This window comes from Dermacentor variabilis, chromosome 1 (genome assembly GCF_050947875.1).
Source record: "Dermacentor variabilis isolate Ectoservices chromosome 1, ASM5094787v1, whole genome shotgun sequence".
Taxonomy (NCBI): Eukaryota; Metazoa; Arthropoda; class Arachnida; order Ixodida; family Ixodidae; genus Dermacentor; species Dermacentor variabilis.
Genome location: NC_134568.1, coordinates 284,147,966 through 284,165,322, shown reverse-complemented (window position 1 = coordinate 284,165,322; position 17,357 = coordinate 284,147,966). Strand labels below are relative to the sequence as shown.

The following is a 17,357-nucleotide window of genomic DNA, read 5'->3' as shown; positions in this document are numbered from 1 at the left end:
TTTTTTATATCGTCAGGGGGCATTACTGATAGAATTTGCCAAATATTGAGAGAGTATCAATTGTTTCTGATATTGTGAAACGCCAGATCGGTTGCGTGTCGCAATCAAGAACAAACGACGTGGAAAATTGATGAATGGGGTCATCTTGTTCCACGACAATGCCCGTCCCCACGTCGCTGATGTGGTTAATACAAAACTGGCAAAGTTCAAGTGGGACACGCTGCAACATCCGCCATACAGCTCAGACCTGTCGCCTTGCCACTTCTACATTTTGGGGCAACTGAAAAAACAGCTCAAGGGAACCAGATTCGTGTCGGACGATGACGTGAAGGAGTCAGTGGCAGACTTTTTGAAGCAGCAATCCAAGGAGTTTTATGAGACGAGAATCACACGACTCGTTAGTCAATAGGACAAATGTCTAATTGTTTATGGAGACTAATTTTAAATAAAGTACCCCATTTTTCATATGTTCGCATTGGCTCACTTTCATTTGACTGGCCCTCATATATTTAGCAAAACTTCTGCTTTTTATACGTGCTCACTGTTGTGACTATAATTTCGGTGCAATTACTCACGGTACACGACCGGTGACACCTGCTCCTGCGTAATATATTGGAGCAAATGACAGTGTCAATGAGATATTTCATTGGCTGTTGCATATGTACAAGAATGTAAACAAGGTTCTTGAAAGACAAAGTTTCATTCTTATATTTGTCCTCAACTTGTTCATTTCATGGTCTTTACATATTTCATATCAGCAGCATGCACTGCTTTGCTGGTTTCGAACTGATATAGTTCTAAAGTTCGTGTGATATTTTCTTTACTTATTAAATAGACAAAAAAATACGGAGCATTGATATCAGTTACTTTGCACGAAACAATTTTTGGCGCATACAAGTATATTCTTTTATGAAAAAATACATATTTTACTTGTTTTGACAGTGCGTAGCGTTCAAGAAATCATTTGCAGCATCTTTGGCAATGACAATGCAGTATGTATTTGATCCATGAATTCATGTATTTGATCCCTTGACAAATCGTTTAAGGGGACACTTTAGCTCGGCCCCAACTCCGACGTGGCCCATTCAAATACATGTAAAACGCAGAAACGCTTTTCTGAGATAACCCCTGGATCGCTTTTAATGAAATTTGTTGCATTTTAGAAAGTTAAATTCTAGTGTCTATTGGAAATGTCATTTTGATTTAGGGCCCGAATTTTTTTTATATATTGAAAAACTTGAAAGTTCGAAAAATGTAGTAGCACAACGTTTATAAATTAATAGCTCTGCATCAAAAAGAGACATTGCGGTTCTGTAAACGGCATCTGTTAAAACAGTCAAAGCAGACAAATTTGGTACGTCAATTGGTATCTTATGTGAATTGGTTACGTTGTGTTCAAGGGTTCTGCAAAAGCTGTATTTCCATAATACTAATTTTTTTAGAATCATGTATAACAAAATAATTTTGTCTGCTGTAGATATACTATTAGATGGAATTCACAGAATTTTGATATCGTTTTTCATTGTTGAGTTACTGAGTTTTAAACTTGATAATTTCGTTTTCTGAAAATTTGCGATACATGCCAATTTTTAATAAAAAAGTGACAGCCTAAAAATTAAATCCAAAACCAACAATCACTAGAATTTAAGTTTTCCTTTTATATGCAACAAGCCTTGTTAAATTTGGTGCAGTGGTTGCTGAGAAAACAAATTTTCCTTCTACATGTATTAAGATACGAACACCCGAGCTAAAGCTTCCTCTTAAGGAGGAGGCCGAGCTGCAACGTGAGCCCCCCCGCCCGAACGAAATTTCTGGCTATGCTATTGAATCAAGCTATTGATGGAAAGTGGTCCTCAACGTATAAAAATAATGCTGCAATGTAGCTGTCAGGAGAAAAGGGCTTGAAATGGCTCCAAATGGAACTCTGGTCATCTTCCAGACTTCTGGTAAAGGTTGGTTTGTTTGAAGAGGCATCTTAAACCAGAGAAACTGCAGCGAATTTGTTATCATTTCACAGGTTAATTTGGAGGAATGTTTTTTTTTTTTAACATATGCTGTCATAGTAACCTTGTGTCGTTGAAAGCGCAGGACAAGTGTAGCAAAGTCTGAATTTAAGTTCAGGCCAGGTTCTAGATTTTCATTTACCGCTTTGGCACCATATTCATGGGAGGAGCCATCAAAAACAATGCGAATCTTCATACTGGTCCAGTTCTCTCTGATTAATGCTCAGTGAGGCATGTAGTACAGTCGAGGTAGAGTAGTGGAACCCAAAGACGAAGCTCTTTCTGTGGAACCTCCTATGAAGACTGAAATGGTGCTGTCACACTTTTCCAAGAGCCTGGAGTTCTTGCTCAGTTTGCATGTTAAGCTGCCCAGGAGCTTTGTCACAACATTTAAGTTGTCTGCCAGGTCTACCATTTTCTTCAACAGGAGACTGACCTAATACTGACGGTCCTTTTTGGTTAGGTTGTTTTTCTTGTAGTACCACCTCACCATTCCTCTCTTCTTCAGCTCTGACATTGAGGTTGTTTAGGTCCTAAAACTGAGAGCTTTAAAACCACTGTCCTCTTATAAAGAGGTTCTGAGCACAATGATGCTAGTACAATGACTAGTGTGGCCTGAGAACAAAATTGAACGTCGCACAGCCCAGCCTAATTTAGTCTCCACAGATTTAAGTCTGTTCCACAGTGTCTTCATGGCACCAGTCACAAGTTTGCACTATGTCCTTGCAAAGAAAGGGCACGTGTGTTCAACCCAGTTTTCTTCATCTTCATTATCACTTTATCATCAAGAGAAGTTTGGCCTTTGTTCTCTTTGCTGGCAACAACTTTCTTATGCCAAATAAAGGAAAATACTTCTGAAAAAAAATGCTTTATCAGTTTCAAATGGTATAGTATAAGTCTTTAGTGTCCCTATAAAGCAAACCATAAATACAATAAAATCTCATCATAACGAAATTGAAGGGCAAGCCAGAATTGCTTTGTTATATCTATTATTGCATTTACTGCACTATAAATCTCTATGAGGATTTCAAGGGGAATTCCACTCACTTTGTTATATTTATTATTTTGTTATATCCCGTTTCATTATAATGAGGTTTGATTGTATTTCGTTTCAAAAAGGAGGTCTAGAATAAAAAAAGAATTGTTGTTATTAGAGTTGTGACACTAATTTTTTAAAAATTGAATTGCTTTCTCTGGCCCTTCTAGCAGCATAAACAGAGAATTCCATATCCCGCAAAAAATAACACACTACAAGCCTCTACGAGCAAATGAACTTTAGATAATTTAGGAGCGAATTCGTAAATGGGAACCTACTGCATAAACTGTACAAGTTTCACAGATATCATTGGGGATTAATGAAAATTATGTTCCCGAGTGCACCTGCAACACTGCAGAAGATTGAAGTACCATGCAACATAAATAAAAGCAAGGGTAGTTTTATTAAAGCACCACAAAAACAATTCTTACCAGAGAGGTCTTCTGTCTCAACCATAGTCTTGAGCACATTATCTAATGAATTGGTCATCTGGCATACCACAAGGAAGTTTCGCAGGTACTCTTCTACAAAAGCAAACAAAAGAAACAAAAAACAGGACAAATATTTGAAAAAAAAAGTCAATATAACTATCTTGTCATTTAGCTCTCTATATAGGTATAACAAGCATAAACCAGCAGGAGACAGTGCAGTACTAGACACAGGCATCAGAGCTGCACTGTTGAATGAACCTAAATTGCCATCTTAGTGCATTTTTGCACTGTTTACTCAAATTTTATCCTACAAACATTCCAAATTTCCATACAATTTACTACCAACATCATTGTTACTGGCCACTACACTGATAATAAATCGGTTTTCAGTGCAGCAGAGAGTCAGAGAATGAACATGCAAGTGCTGCCAAAAACATGATAATCTATAATTCTGACACCAAACTCCATCTCAAAAATTTTGTCCAATATATATATATATATATATATATATATAGTTTGCCAGGAAGAACATATCTGAAGAATTAGTTTATTAAAATGTTATTACTCCAAGCCCAAAATCAATGCAATACAGCTGAATAAAGAGGTGATATTTCAGCCCCTTATGATAGAACATGGTAGCAAAATAAGGAGGACCACAAGTATATGCATGAAGCATACGGCAGTACGACCATCACCTGCAGATCATTCTCTATAGCACACTGCAGTCCCCTGCTGCTTATCAATTTACAGTGGTATCTATCACCAAGAATATATCCAGAAAAGGCACACGGATTGCAACTTATAAGCAGTGTGAACTGTGTTTAAAAGATAACACATTGCAAATGGTGGCTTGCCTTCACTCTCCTTTGCTCATGACTGCTCTTTACTGCCCAACCGTGAGGTTTGGTTGATGGTGCCTCAAGAAGTGCCCAATAACCTGAGACTGATCAAGACTGAGTAGCATCTATTTATGTCACAGACATTTCAACAGTTTTAGCATGGTGAGCACGTACCGGTGTAGACTTGTAGAGAAATACCCAAAACATGTCTGGGGACAGCAGAGTTGGTGGTGGTAGGAACATTTTATGATACTGCGATTAACCATTGCACATCACAAAAGTTCTTGTGATGCCCAACATCTCCCTCAAATAAAATCTTTTGATGATTGTTTCCCAAACGAATGTGGGTATGTCAGCATACTACATTGGTCACCATTATGTCCTGCATCTACACTAGCAGGCACTCACTGAACTTAATTTCTCTATAGGTGCAGGGCATACTGCAACTTCTATGTGAAACAAACACAAAAACCAAGGTGGACATCTGCTGCCTTTTCAATGTCCACATTCCAAACTTCATCTAGGTACCCTAACTATCAGCGAAAGTGTAAATATGTTGCACAGCATGCTTAAAGAACAGCTGAATAATTTATTTTCCTTCCCTCCTTGAGTATTTCTCAAATGTGCTTTAGTTTGCATCTAGAAATGTCCATATAATGGTGCAGAGTGAAGTGTTTACATCTGTTGTAGGATTTGTTACTCTTGGTGAATAGCAGTTAGATTAGTAGGTGTTTATAGCAGGCGCTAGCTGCTGCTAATAAAACCCCTCCATTTTACTGTTAGTCCATGGCTTTTGGATGCACATTCTACAGAAATTCAGCATTATGAAATGACACCACTGCTGTACTTACGCAAACAAAACTTTTTTCTCTAATATACTGAATAACTTGCATCTTGCACAACATTAGAAACAGTGCTATGAATATAACAGTAATGCCACTACTGCACCTAGCAGCATAACAAGCATATGAGAAAATAAAGCAAACCCCAATACTCATGTCTTGTTGTGATACACACCCGTACTGAAGGAAGTGTCCCTGACAAAAGCCAAACAACTACTACTCCTTCATGTAGAAAATTTAGTGCTGTCTAGTTTTAGCGCTAGATTTCCAACATGAACCAATGCCAACTTGCTCAGCTCACCCTACTTAATAACTACTCCTTTATTAATTAGTAGCAAATATATGCAGGTGACAAGGGCAACCTGTGGCACCGCCTAGGAATCTAATGAGAACTTCTATTCACTAAGCTTAGGGGTGGTGGTGGTGGTGTATTGTAGCTACAGCGCACCCCCACTATCTCCTAAGGTTAGGGCCTGTCATAACCTGATAGCCACGCTTGTTTTTTTCCCTCTGAGTTGAATGCCTCATTATCAAAGGTGAGTTCTGATCAAGCAAATGTTCTCATAATGGACAGACGCCCGGAGCAGGTATGTGAACGAAAAGTGTACCTCAGCATTTCCTAGGAGATCAGGTAACAGGTCAGGTAACAACAAACTGCTGCATCAGCGAGATGAGAAGGCAAATCAGCCGCTGCAGTGCATTTCACCAACTGCTCACAGTTCCAGGTTTGACCATCATCAATTTCTTATATGTCCTGATGCTGATGCTTGACGACGACCAATGGATGTGAATGGCTACAGGCACCACGGCATAAAAGGCCTGGCATCTTAACCTGCACTGGTTTAAATAGTATCAACAGCATACTCTTGGTGGCTCATCGTCTATCGGGGTATCTCTTGCTCGCCAATTGATGCTTAGCTAACCTTCACCGCAAGGCGTCAAGTTCTATGCGAGGTTCTGGGAAAAATTTCTACTTCCAGGAGCCCCCACCAAGTCAAGCTTTGCTCTGAGTTGGCACCTGTGCATGAGTAACACAGGTTTCCGATCTGTCATTGCATGCACGGTGCAGCAGTACACGCCAAAATATTCCGTAATGATTTCTTTGAAGGATCATTGTTTTTGCAAGCGTACTTGAATATATTCTTTTAGCTTTCTATTAAACCTTTCCATCTGTCCATTTTGTTGTGAATGATACATAACGGAATATGAAATAGGTGTGCTTGGTGCCCCACTGTTGTAATTACTGTCCCAACTCAGTAGAAGTGAACTGAGGTCCATGGTTGCTGGCCAGCTCATCAGGATAGCCTTCATGGCTAAACACATTCTGGAGAAAAGATGCTACTTTTGCAGCCGTAACACTGTAAGTGAAGTAAATTTCAGACCATCTGATGTATTAGTTTTTGAACGTAAATTGCCAATCAACAGCCTGTCCATTGGAAAATGGACCGACTGCATCAATTCCCAACTTCTTCCACAGTGTAGAAGGAAACTATTTGTAAGGGCGGCACAACCGGCTTTGCAGACTTGTCTACAGACTGGCAGACAGCAGCACAGACCTAAATAATTTCTTCCAATTGCCAAGTCAATCCCGGCCAACAGTAATAATTGCGAAGCCTCTGCTTTGTTCGAGAGATTCCAAGTAGTGACTCTGGCACTGCTTTCATGAGGGTGCCAGGCAAGGACAACAGTACCACGAACTGCTCACCCTGAAGAAGCAGACCACCCATCACAGACAATTAGTCTCAGCAACAGTAGAAAGGAACAGCTTCGAAAGGCGGTGATCTACTCAGTGGCCATACTGACATCACCCAGCCGATGACATTCTACAGCAGGAAATGCTGCAAGATCTCAGTGATAAATTTGTCGTGAGTAATACATGGTAAAATAAAGCATACTGCTCATTCCGCCTCTTAACACTCTGCCTCTTGCACCTGTCCCTGCTCCAGCACTCTGAGGAGAGGATCAGTTGTGTTCTCGCAGCCTTTATTGAATTCAAGCTGGTAGTTGTAGGCTAGCAGCCTCACATGCCACCTAGCAACCCTGAAGGGGTCAATGGCCAACTCTTTTAGTGTTCCAAAGCATCACCACGGACTGGAAGTCTGTGCATAAAATTAATGGGCATGCCCACAAATACACCCTCCAATATTCACAAGCCCAAATGCACGCTAGTACTTCAAGCTCACCTATCGAGTACTTACATTCTTGATCTGTCAACCTTCTGGATGCAAAGGAAATAGTGATCGAGTCAGTCGTCTATAGTGACCAGGTCACAATTGTCTACAGGGTGGAGTCAAACCACTGCAAGCACTTGCTTGTCAACGAGCCTTTCATTTCCTCAAAACAAGCTTGCCTTCTTGCATACCAGCTGAAGGGCGTATCCTTTTGCAGTAGTTGACCATGAGGCTCGACAACTTCAGCGTAACACACAATGAATTTCGTGTAGTAGCCTGCCATGCCCAAGGATGAGCGAAAAATCACTCCTGTAACGAGCATTCGTTTTTGCCACTAACTGATCCTGGATGAAATCGTCTGCCTGTAGCACAAATTTCCATGAAGCCGAGAGCTCGTGTATGACTGTAACAAACGTGTCCACATATTCTTTCAGTCTGGGTGCACTGTCCAAACTGGTGCCACTCTGCTAAAACATTAGTGCTGGTGGCGTAGTAAGTGTCGAGCATTCCCTCGTACTACTTCACTTCTCAGCGATTGACGCCTCAGCTTTGGCTGATGCAGGAGAATTTTCCTTGGCAAGTAATGCATACGGTATCCACTGACCTTCCACACCAAGGAAATGTTGAAAGAGAGCCTTGTGCCAGGCAGCTGGGTGGGCATCAGCCACCAATTTAAGATGATAGTTCTAGAACATTTGATGCTCCTGGCTCCAGGAGATTACGGGTTTTCCCAGTGCTGCCAAAAAAATCTGGATAAGGCTGAAGGAGGCTCATCTTATAAAAGCGTAGCATACTCCACATTACCTCACCACTATCTGTTGTATCAGGCTGATATGCCCAATTAAGCATGTGCAGCCTGATGAAACTATCCATGACCAAAGCTATACGATAACTGCTCCTTTAACGTTAGTGGATAGCATGTACAGGTGAGAGGGCACCTATAATGCCATCTGGGAACCAAATGAGAACTTATAACACAATAATGTCATCTTCTGTAAGCACACTGTCATAGCAGTGGTCACAGATATGCTTCTCCTTGGTTATTTTTTTTTTCATGCTGATAACACCTTACTTCCAGCAACATTTGTAGACAGTAACTGAGTATTCATTTAAATATAACTAATCAGTGTCAACCCTTATTTTTAAAGCCATCTTAAGTTACCATCTCTGTTATGGTGCCCCAGCCTAGTAAAGAAAAAATGTTCGAAGTTCTGCAGTCAACATGATCTGAACACATGGTATGCAAATGCATGATAAAAGGTACTTGTGACTAATAGCTCATTAGTAGATTCATTCATACATTGATTCATTTTTGTACCATCACTACTACTGTAACCCAGATGAAACTGCTCATTGATTCATTCATGGGGTTTAACATCCCCAAGAAACTCTGGGGCTATGAGAGACACTGTAGTGGAGGGCTCCGGATTAATTCTGACCAACTGGGTTTCTTAAATGAAACTGCTCATGCATGTCACCTGTTCAGTGCCTTACTTAAGGGAACTTTCAAACAACTCCGCTAGAACACTCCGTATATTGTTATGATCAACAGTAGGTGAACAAGGAACGCTTCAGCCCAGAGCCAACACTTCAACAAGAGGACTTGTCTTCATCAAGGCGAAAATGAATACCTTGTCAAGACGTTGGCTCTAGGCTAAAGCCTGCCTTGCTCTCCTGTTGGTCAATACAGCTAGTTGGGCGAACTGGTGGAGCATTACGAAAATGTAAACGCACTTCAAAGATGTGGATAATAGAAAGGACGAAGACACGCAGCACATACTTTCAACTGGTTCATTTGAAACCCTGTCATAAATATATATGCACAGACATGCGACACTCAATCATACACACTGCACTCATGTGGCATCCAAAAAGTTATTTTCCGTCAGCGTAACGAAAGCTATACTGATACATTCTTCTTCTTTATTTTTTTCGCATATAATCTTCCCCTTGATAATAAGCCTCGTCCATTCAGTACCGCCCTTCTATTGTCCATGCCTGTTAAGCATGTTGACATGTTTGTAATGCTGTCACTGTTGATCATTTCAAGTTTCCATCTCCTTATAAGCCCTTTGCCTTTTCTGAATATTAGTAAGCACACAAACCACAAGATAGCTTTCACACACACTAAATGAGGCGAAATATATTGAAGTAAATACCCATGAGACAGTCAGGGTTTTCTTTCCATCGCATTCGGATTGACCACTTGGGTGCATTCTCAGGTCGAAGATCACTGAAATAAATATGTGCAAATAAATGACCGAAAAATATAAAAACTGCTCATAAATGTTAAATTCGTAAGTATGTTGGACGAGGTCAGCTCATCAATGGCAATAATCCCATTTTCAAATCGATTTGGACAAACTCAGCACGTCCACTTCATTTTTCTTCTTCTACTACATAGACAGCTGCAGTGGAAGCATTTGAAATCTGCAGTTATTTCACTCCTTTTTGTACTACTACATAGAGGTTAGCGCATTTTCAGCGCCTCAAAGGCCACATTGATCCAGTCTTCGTGTTCTACAACATAGATGGTAGTATTTTCGTCAGCGCTGGAGAGGCATGTTTAATGCAGTCTGTTTTCTACTACATAGATGGCAGCACTTTGTCAGCGCTCAAAGACCGCACTTTTGGAATCGCACACTTTTTAAGTTTTTTGGCAGATTAGGGTGACGGCGTCTGCCACTAACAGCTCACACGCAAGTAATGCGTGCAAAAGAAAGCTGCTGCTAGACTGTGACCTGCCTTAGAAGTGCTAGAATGCACGAAAAGCTGTCTTCAGTCAAGAACTTTGCTTCAAAGAACAGCTGATATTGAAAAAGGGTAAAATAAAGCATTTTTCCACATTTCTAACTGTACCATTTGTGGCAATGACAAGTACATATATGTTGCATAGTGAAGAGATAAAATGACGTGTTAACGCTTAAAACATGAAGCAAACTGGTCACAAGAGCTTTAGAAGCGTTTTCAATGGAATGAAGCTTGAAAATAAGCCATATAAAAAAATAAGTAAAAGAAGGTCACTTTTGGTCAAAATAATAAAACACTTGAGGGGTTAAGAAGCACCGTCAGTCTCAATGTACTTGCCTGTACACATCATTATCCACAACTACATCCTCTGGAACTGAGGGCCAGGTAACAGAAAGCTGCAGCTCCCTGAATATTAAGAAGAAAGATTACTTACATTAAAGCACCAACTCATGCCAGATTTTGGCAGATTAAATTCAGCGATGAAGCTTTCACTGTCAGCTGCATACTTAACTCTGAAATACAGCAACATTCACCCATGCATTATTAAAGAGGGCTATTTGCAGGAACTAAAAACTAAAATAAAAGTACTCTCAGATGCATAGCAGTTTAAAATGTCTCCACAAAAATGCAGTATAACATTGCTGACATATTCCTGGAGGATAGAATTTGCCACTTGATACGGCCCAAGTGAAAAGCTCTGAAAATACCCTATTTGGAAAATAAATGTATTTTCTTTGTAAACTAGTCAAGGTTTGTTCCACTATAGTCTTGTTTGTTCCACATATTGTAACAGTGATGCAGGCGCTCAGGTGTTTCACACAAAGGGGTCCCAAACTGAGTTTATAAGCTATTATAGAGCAAGCATGGCAGATAGCGTAAGGACAGGCAATCATATTAATGGCATATTACTACACTACACTAAACACAAACCTCACAATGTACTGCGAAACACCAAGGCATGACTTTTCTGCACAGCACCACAAGGCTGCCAGATAGGGGTTACTTGGAATTATGGATTCAGGCTACTCTGAATGGCAAGTGGCCCTTGACCAGGTTTTGGCATTGCAAATAAATAAGTTCAGTGTATGGAGCGCAGTCACAATCGTCCACATATTTGCACTAGCAAACATAGAGAAAATGGTAGAAATTTTAAATGAAGCTCACATACACTTCTGAGCAAAGGATAATTAATTTTTATAATAAACATAAGGAATGAAACAGTTCACAACTTGATTTGATAGAGATTACAACTTTCATTTACTGTGCTTTGTGAAAAATGAGGATGATATCACAGAAAGAACACTCAAACATAACTTTGGACTTTACTTTTGACTGGGCACTTTCGGCAGTAAAGTCGAGAACCGATAATTTAGACTCAATCAAGGTTTCCATAAAGCCTGACTTATCGGGAATCCAAAATAGCAGATTCACCGAAAAATAGAAGCCTTTGTTCCACAAGTAGCCAGGGAAGCTTTTCAATGCATTGCAGTGGACACATACACTTGCATGTAACCTGGCTGAACTCATTTCAACCATTGTCAGGCTGTCATTAGAGATAGATGAAAGTACAGTGACTGCATGCACTAATTCTCCATCTCTTCACATCTTGAACAGTGGTACATCGTGCTCCGACATCTGAATGACCCCGCGTTTCTTCACAACAGTAATTGTCTAGCACTTCCCTCACTTTATCACCAGACCACCTCTGTCAGGTACTAACACCAAGAGTAGAGTTGGCGCTATTGAAGGGCAAGTGGCAGTGCCACGAAGCTGTCCAAATAATCGAGCATGTCTGAATTATGGTGCCCAAACAGTTGGTCAGCTACCATATCAAGTTCAGTGATTGCTCACTGACTAACAGAAAAGGATGTGCCAAAGGAACGATATACCTCCCACTGGCATTATTTTTGTATTACACCACTTGCAACCACACCGAGATTATGTCCATTTATCTAAAAATTACATCACACAAAAGTGACGAAGGCGTTCAACATGTCAAAGCAATGCCTGGGCTATGACAGATGCCAGAGTGGAGGGCGCCAAATTAGTTTTGACCACTTTAACTTTTCATTCCAATACCTAAATGACTATACATTATTTATACCTTTAAGTAACCCATACCTATGTAAAGGGAGATTTTTACATTTTGCACCCATTGAAATATGGTCACCATGGCTGGGAATGAAACTTGCAACCTTGTGCTGAGTAGCAGAACAGCGCAGCTTGGGCAGTGAGCAAAATTAGAACAAGGTGAAAGCAGGAGACAACGTTTCGACAAGTGGACTTGTCTTCTTCTTAGACAAGTCCACTTGTCGAAACGTTGGCTACTGCTTTCACCTTGTTCTCTTTTGCTCATCATCTTGAATTTCCATCTCCCGCCTTCCCTCTGTTTTCCACAGCTTAGGCAGGTGTCATGCACAAATGAAAGTATTCTAATAAATAGAATATGGCCCAATGCTTTCTACGGCCCCTTCTTCCATATTCATTACTTTTTTTTAACCTCTACAAAGGTTGTGTAGATTTATCACTGAGCTAGAACATTTGTGCACTAAAATTTTAGTGCTGGCAGCCAAAATTCAACAGGAGCTCTGCAATATTCATTTGTACGTAGGAGGTCCCACATATAGCTTTGAGACCACTTCGTGCATATTACTATATATTTACTTTGACAATATTTCAAGAAAAATGAACTGAAATTGAACAGAAATGCTCTGCCCCCTATAGACCTTTTAATCAGGGCATGTGGGCACTCCTCTCTAGATAATTGGCTGTGTCCCCAGTAATTTTGTGCAAGTGAGCTCACAGATGGCCACAACAGTCAAGAGGACGTTATGGCAACATGCAGGGAGCTCTTGTTAGAAAGGTCTAAAGCCCTGGTGTAGGTAGTGTAAAGATAAAAATATTTACCAATCAAAACCAGTCCTAATGCGTATACAGAAGCAACAAGAAAATTTTTCAAGGGTTCATGAACTTAAATCCATGCTTAGTGCTCCGTGCCCACATTTAACGTTGGGAGGTGAACAGGACTCTTATTCAAGCCATAGATGTGTTTTTGTAAGAAACAGGCAACAAACCAAAATGCTTACGAGATGGGATCTTCCAAGGCACCAAATGGCAATTTCCCAAGTTTAAGATTGCCGGTGTCGAACCAGTCATCAGTAACATCTAGAGGTAGGTTTCACAAAGTTAGTTCACCACTTCACTGAGATGTAAAAGAAGGGAATAGATTGGAAAGGTACAACGTTTGCGAAAAGCATGCAGGCCCCAGCATGCATGAATGAAGCCATTTGGGGCTTGAAGGAAAGCTCCTATGGCAATGGCTCTCAAACTTGATGGAGCAGGATAATATCCTCCCCTCATTCTCCACGTCTCTTGTATGCCAGAAGTGCTAATCAAGATCACATTGTGTCCTGAAAAATTACAGTCATGCATGCTTGGAATTGATGCTCTTCACAAAGAACACAGAGTCCTTGTCAAAAGCATGTAGTTCAAACTGCACATGGTTAGAAGTGTCCATTGGTGGTGCAGCATGTTTTCTGCAGCACAGTTGGCATTGCAAAGCTGTGGGTGAACACAACAGTGCTCTTCCTCACCTTCCAGAGCTTCAAGTATACAATGCAAGTGCTTCCGCTGAAAATTTAGCTCAGCATTAGCTGTGTTAATGCATACTGTCGCCTAGAAACTTCTCCCAAATACAGTACCTTTATCTTATTGACAAATGTACAAGCAAAGAGACTAAAGAACTGCACAGCACAGTTATCTTGCCTTTATAGATTTACATTAGGGCCAGTTGGTTGTGAATGCCAGCAGCCATGTTGAAGTCTGAGCACTTGCTAATGACTTTTCTACAGACCACTTTCTCATGGACAGTACTATATCAAGAAAGTGGCACCATCTGGTACCAGTTTGATCTGGCCGGGTCACTGGGATGGAATGGAGTGCCAGAAGTAGCAGGCCTTGGCTGCATGTGAACAGCTGTTCACTGGGCATCATAACTTGATTTTCCAAAAATTTTCTGCTTAAGCAGTCATTGGGTTAGCAAATGTATTGTTTAGAGATGCTTGCTATGGCTTCTGGTGAGCCTTTCTTGGCAAATTTTGCAGCTCTCTGGTGGACCTGAGCAGCAGTTGAAATTTTTGCCACATAGGTGTCATGTGTTTATTTGGTAATAGAGACTAGTTCTGAAAATAAAAATGGCTGCTTGAAAATGATTTTGCTTTGAACTTTCAGTCTGCAATCTATGGAAATGACCATGTTTCAGTGTGTGTGTGTGTGTGTGTGTGTGTGTGTGTGTGTGTGTGTGTGTGTGTGTGTGTGTGTGTGTGTGTGTGTGTGTGTGTGTGTGTGCGCGCGCGCGCGCGCGTGTGTGTGTGCGTGCGTGCATGCGTGCGTGTGCGCGCGCGCGCGCATCACATGCAGTTTTGGAGCATGAAATAAATGCTCTGTGTGGGCTTAATATTGCATGCTGAGTGACAGTCGATAAATGCACCACAGTTCAATTATTTGGACCATAGGCGCAAACTACGGTGAGGCTCCGGGGCCCGAGCTCCCTCCGCCGTTTTCCAAAGAGGGCAGAGTCCCCCCTCCCACACACACACACAACTAAAATGGCATTACCAGTTTGGTCACCCTCATCATTTTCGGTTTCTTTTGACTTGCCTCAACCTTTTCACTTAAAATTTTACTGTGACTAACAGTTTACTGAATCACTGTTGGTGCGGACATGCACAGTTTTTAATTAATACTCTCGCTTTACTTCTGCAAATCTTCATGATAGGAGGATAAGCGCATTAGAAGCACTAGCGGCAGCTGCCTCATTTGTATTTTTTCACTTAAACATTGTCTTAAATTTCCACCGTAAACACCATGCACATACACAATATATTTAAATATACACACAGGAGAAAGTTTACTATATTTTTGAAAGAGAAGGAGGTGGCCAATTAAAAGTTATTTCTAAAGGTATGGATAGCCTATACCTAGAGAATGAATATGCTGCTGTATGTTTACCTCGCTTCAAATTGCTTTGCGTGCTTTTTTGACCCTGAAAAAAACCTGCTGATTTCAGTGACCCCTACAGCAGAGTCTTTTATCAACGATGGGTGAAATGCACATGAATGATATGTGCCTCAGTATTGCTTCTCTTTCCAGTAAGCAATGCCAATGACTAACGAAAAAAAAAATACTTTTCTAATAATTTACAACATTTATTAGGCATGGAAACACCATCATTTGCATGCAGAGGTGACAAATATCTACAGGGTGTCCTAATTAACTTTCATGCACCCAGAATTAAAAAAAGAGGAATTGCGTTACTCGACAAAAACCTAGTGCATGTTGTTTCCAGCACAGTGGAGTAGCCGCCAGTAATTTTTTCAATAGTGAGATTTAATTAGGTAATTGTAATTATTTATCTAACTCGAGGAGTACTATCCTAATTATCAGAGTGTCAATGAGGCATTTGTAGGCACAGCTAAGGGACATCTAATTGCGGTATTTTCAGAGATGTACTAATTGGGTATTGATTGTTTCCGACTGATAAATAAACCCTACGAAATACAAAGAATACCAGATGTCTGCGCTCCCACTTGCATCATAATGCAGCTCCCTCGAACAAGCTCCTTCTGAAGTAGCCACAACGAAATAAAGGAAATAAAGAAAAACATCGTAATCAAGCTAGTTCTTTATCTGCTGCGCCCCGTCTGAAGTAACACATCACATTTGGCGTAAGTTCGAAACAAGCTGTGATGGTTGTTGTCTTAGCATAGATAAAGTGCACAGATGGTAATTTTCTTTTTGCCACAAAATCTATCACCACAAAAGCAAATTGACAATGTTGGTGCAAAGGTTTAAAGGTGCATTTTGTTTTGTAAAGAAAGCAACATAAAGAAAGCAACAAAATTCCAATAAAGAAAGGCGTCCGGCAGGGAGATACGATCTCTCCAATGCTATTCACAGCGTGTTTACAGGAGGTATTCAGAGACCTGGATTGGGAAGAATTGGGGATAAAAATTAATGGAGAATACCTCAGTAACTTGCGATTCGCCGATAATATTGCCTTGCTTAGTAACTCAGGGGACCAACTGCAATGCATGCTCACTGACCCGGAGAGGCAAAGCCGAAAGGTGGGTTCAAAATTAATCTGCAGAAAACTAAAGTAATGTTTAACAGTCTCGGAAGAGAACAGCAGTTTACGATAGGTAGTGAGGCACTGGAAGTGGTAAGGGAATACATCTACTTAGGACAGGTAGTGACTGCGGATCCGGATCACGAGACTGAAATAATCAGAAGAATAAGAATGGGCTGGGGTGCGTTTGGCAGGCATTCTCAGATCATGAACAGCAGGTTGCCATTATCCCTCAAGAGAAAAGTTTATAACCCCCCCCACAGCTGTGTCTTACCAGTACTCACGTACGGGGCAGAAACCTGGAGGCTTACGAAAAGGGTTCTACTTAAATTGAGGACGACGCAACGAGCTATGGAAAGAAGAATGGTAGGTGTAACGTTAAGGAATAAGAAAAGAGCAGATTGGGTGAGGGAACAAACGCGAGTTAATGATATCTTAGTTGAAATCAAGAAAAAGAAATGGGCACGGGCAGGATAGGTAATGAAGAGGGAAGATAACCAATGGTCATTAAGAGTTACGGAATGGATTCCAAGGGAAGGGAAGCGTAACAGAGGGCGGCAGAAAGTTAGGTGGGTGGATGAGATCAAGAAGTTTGCAGGGACAACATGGCCACAATTAGTACATCACCGGGGTAGTTGGAGAAGTATGGGAGAGGCCTTTGCCCTGCAGTGGGCGTAACCAGGCTGCTGCTGCTGCTGCTGCTGCTGCTGATGATGATGATGATCAATGTGGTGAGTCGGCCTTGAGAGACGGATAATCAGTGTGATGTAGAAATGAGAGGAAGGGGTGGCTGCGAAGATACGAATCCTCCTGCTGGTGACCCTTACATAGCATTATCAAAGTGATGCACTGTCTTTTCGGGCTCGCGACACACAAAGGGTCGCTTTCAATTAGCTTATTTGAGGGCGCTGCTTTATTATGCGGGTTGGAGAGCAGTCACGTGGTATTTTTTATTTCTCGTGGGGTTCCTTTACTAGTCGCAACTAGTATGTCGCTGAAAACACCGCAGTTAGATGTCATTTGGTGGTGCCTACAAATGCCTAATTGAGACTTTGATAATTATGATTACTTTTCAAATAATATAATTAATCCTAATTACCTAATTAAACATTAGTAACGAAAAAATTTCTAGTGGCTACTACTCTGTACTGGAAACA

At 40.9% G+C, this 17,357-nt stretch overlaps 1 protein-coding gene across 2 annotated transcripts in view; it reads right to left on the bottom strand.

Moving 5' to 3' along the window:
* The window catches only part of Rab3GAP1 (RAB3 GTPase activating protein subunit 1), a 302,634-nt gene that overhangs the window by 248,834 nt on the left and 36,443 nt on the right, over window positions 1-17,357 (bottom strand). For both annotated transcript variants that reach the window (XM_075677210.1, XM_075677219.1), the window contains exons 9-12: window positions 13,160-13,238; window positions 10,410-10,478; window positions 9,482-9,555; window positions 3,471-3,563 (exon numbers count right to left, since the gene is read on the bottom strand). In XM_075677210.1, coding sequence (XP_075533325.1) covers window positions 3,471-3,563; window positions 9,482-9,555; window positions 10,410-10,478; window positions 13,160-13,238 — 315 coding nt within the window. The remainder of the gene's footprint in view (window positions 1-3,470; window positions 3,564-9,481; window positions 9,556-10,409; window positions 10,479-13,159; window positions 13,239-17,357) is intronic.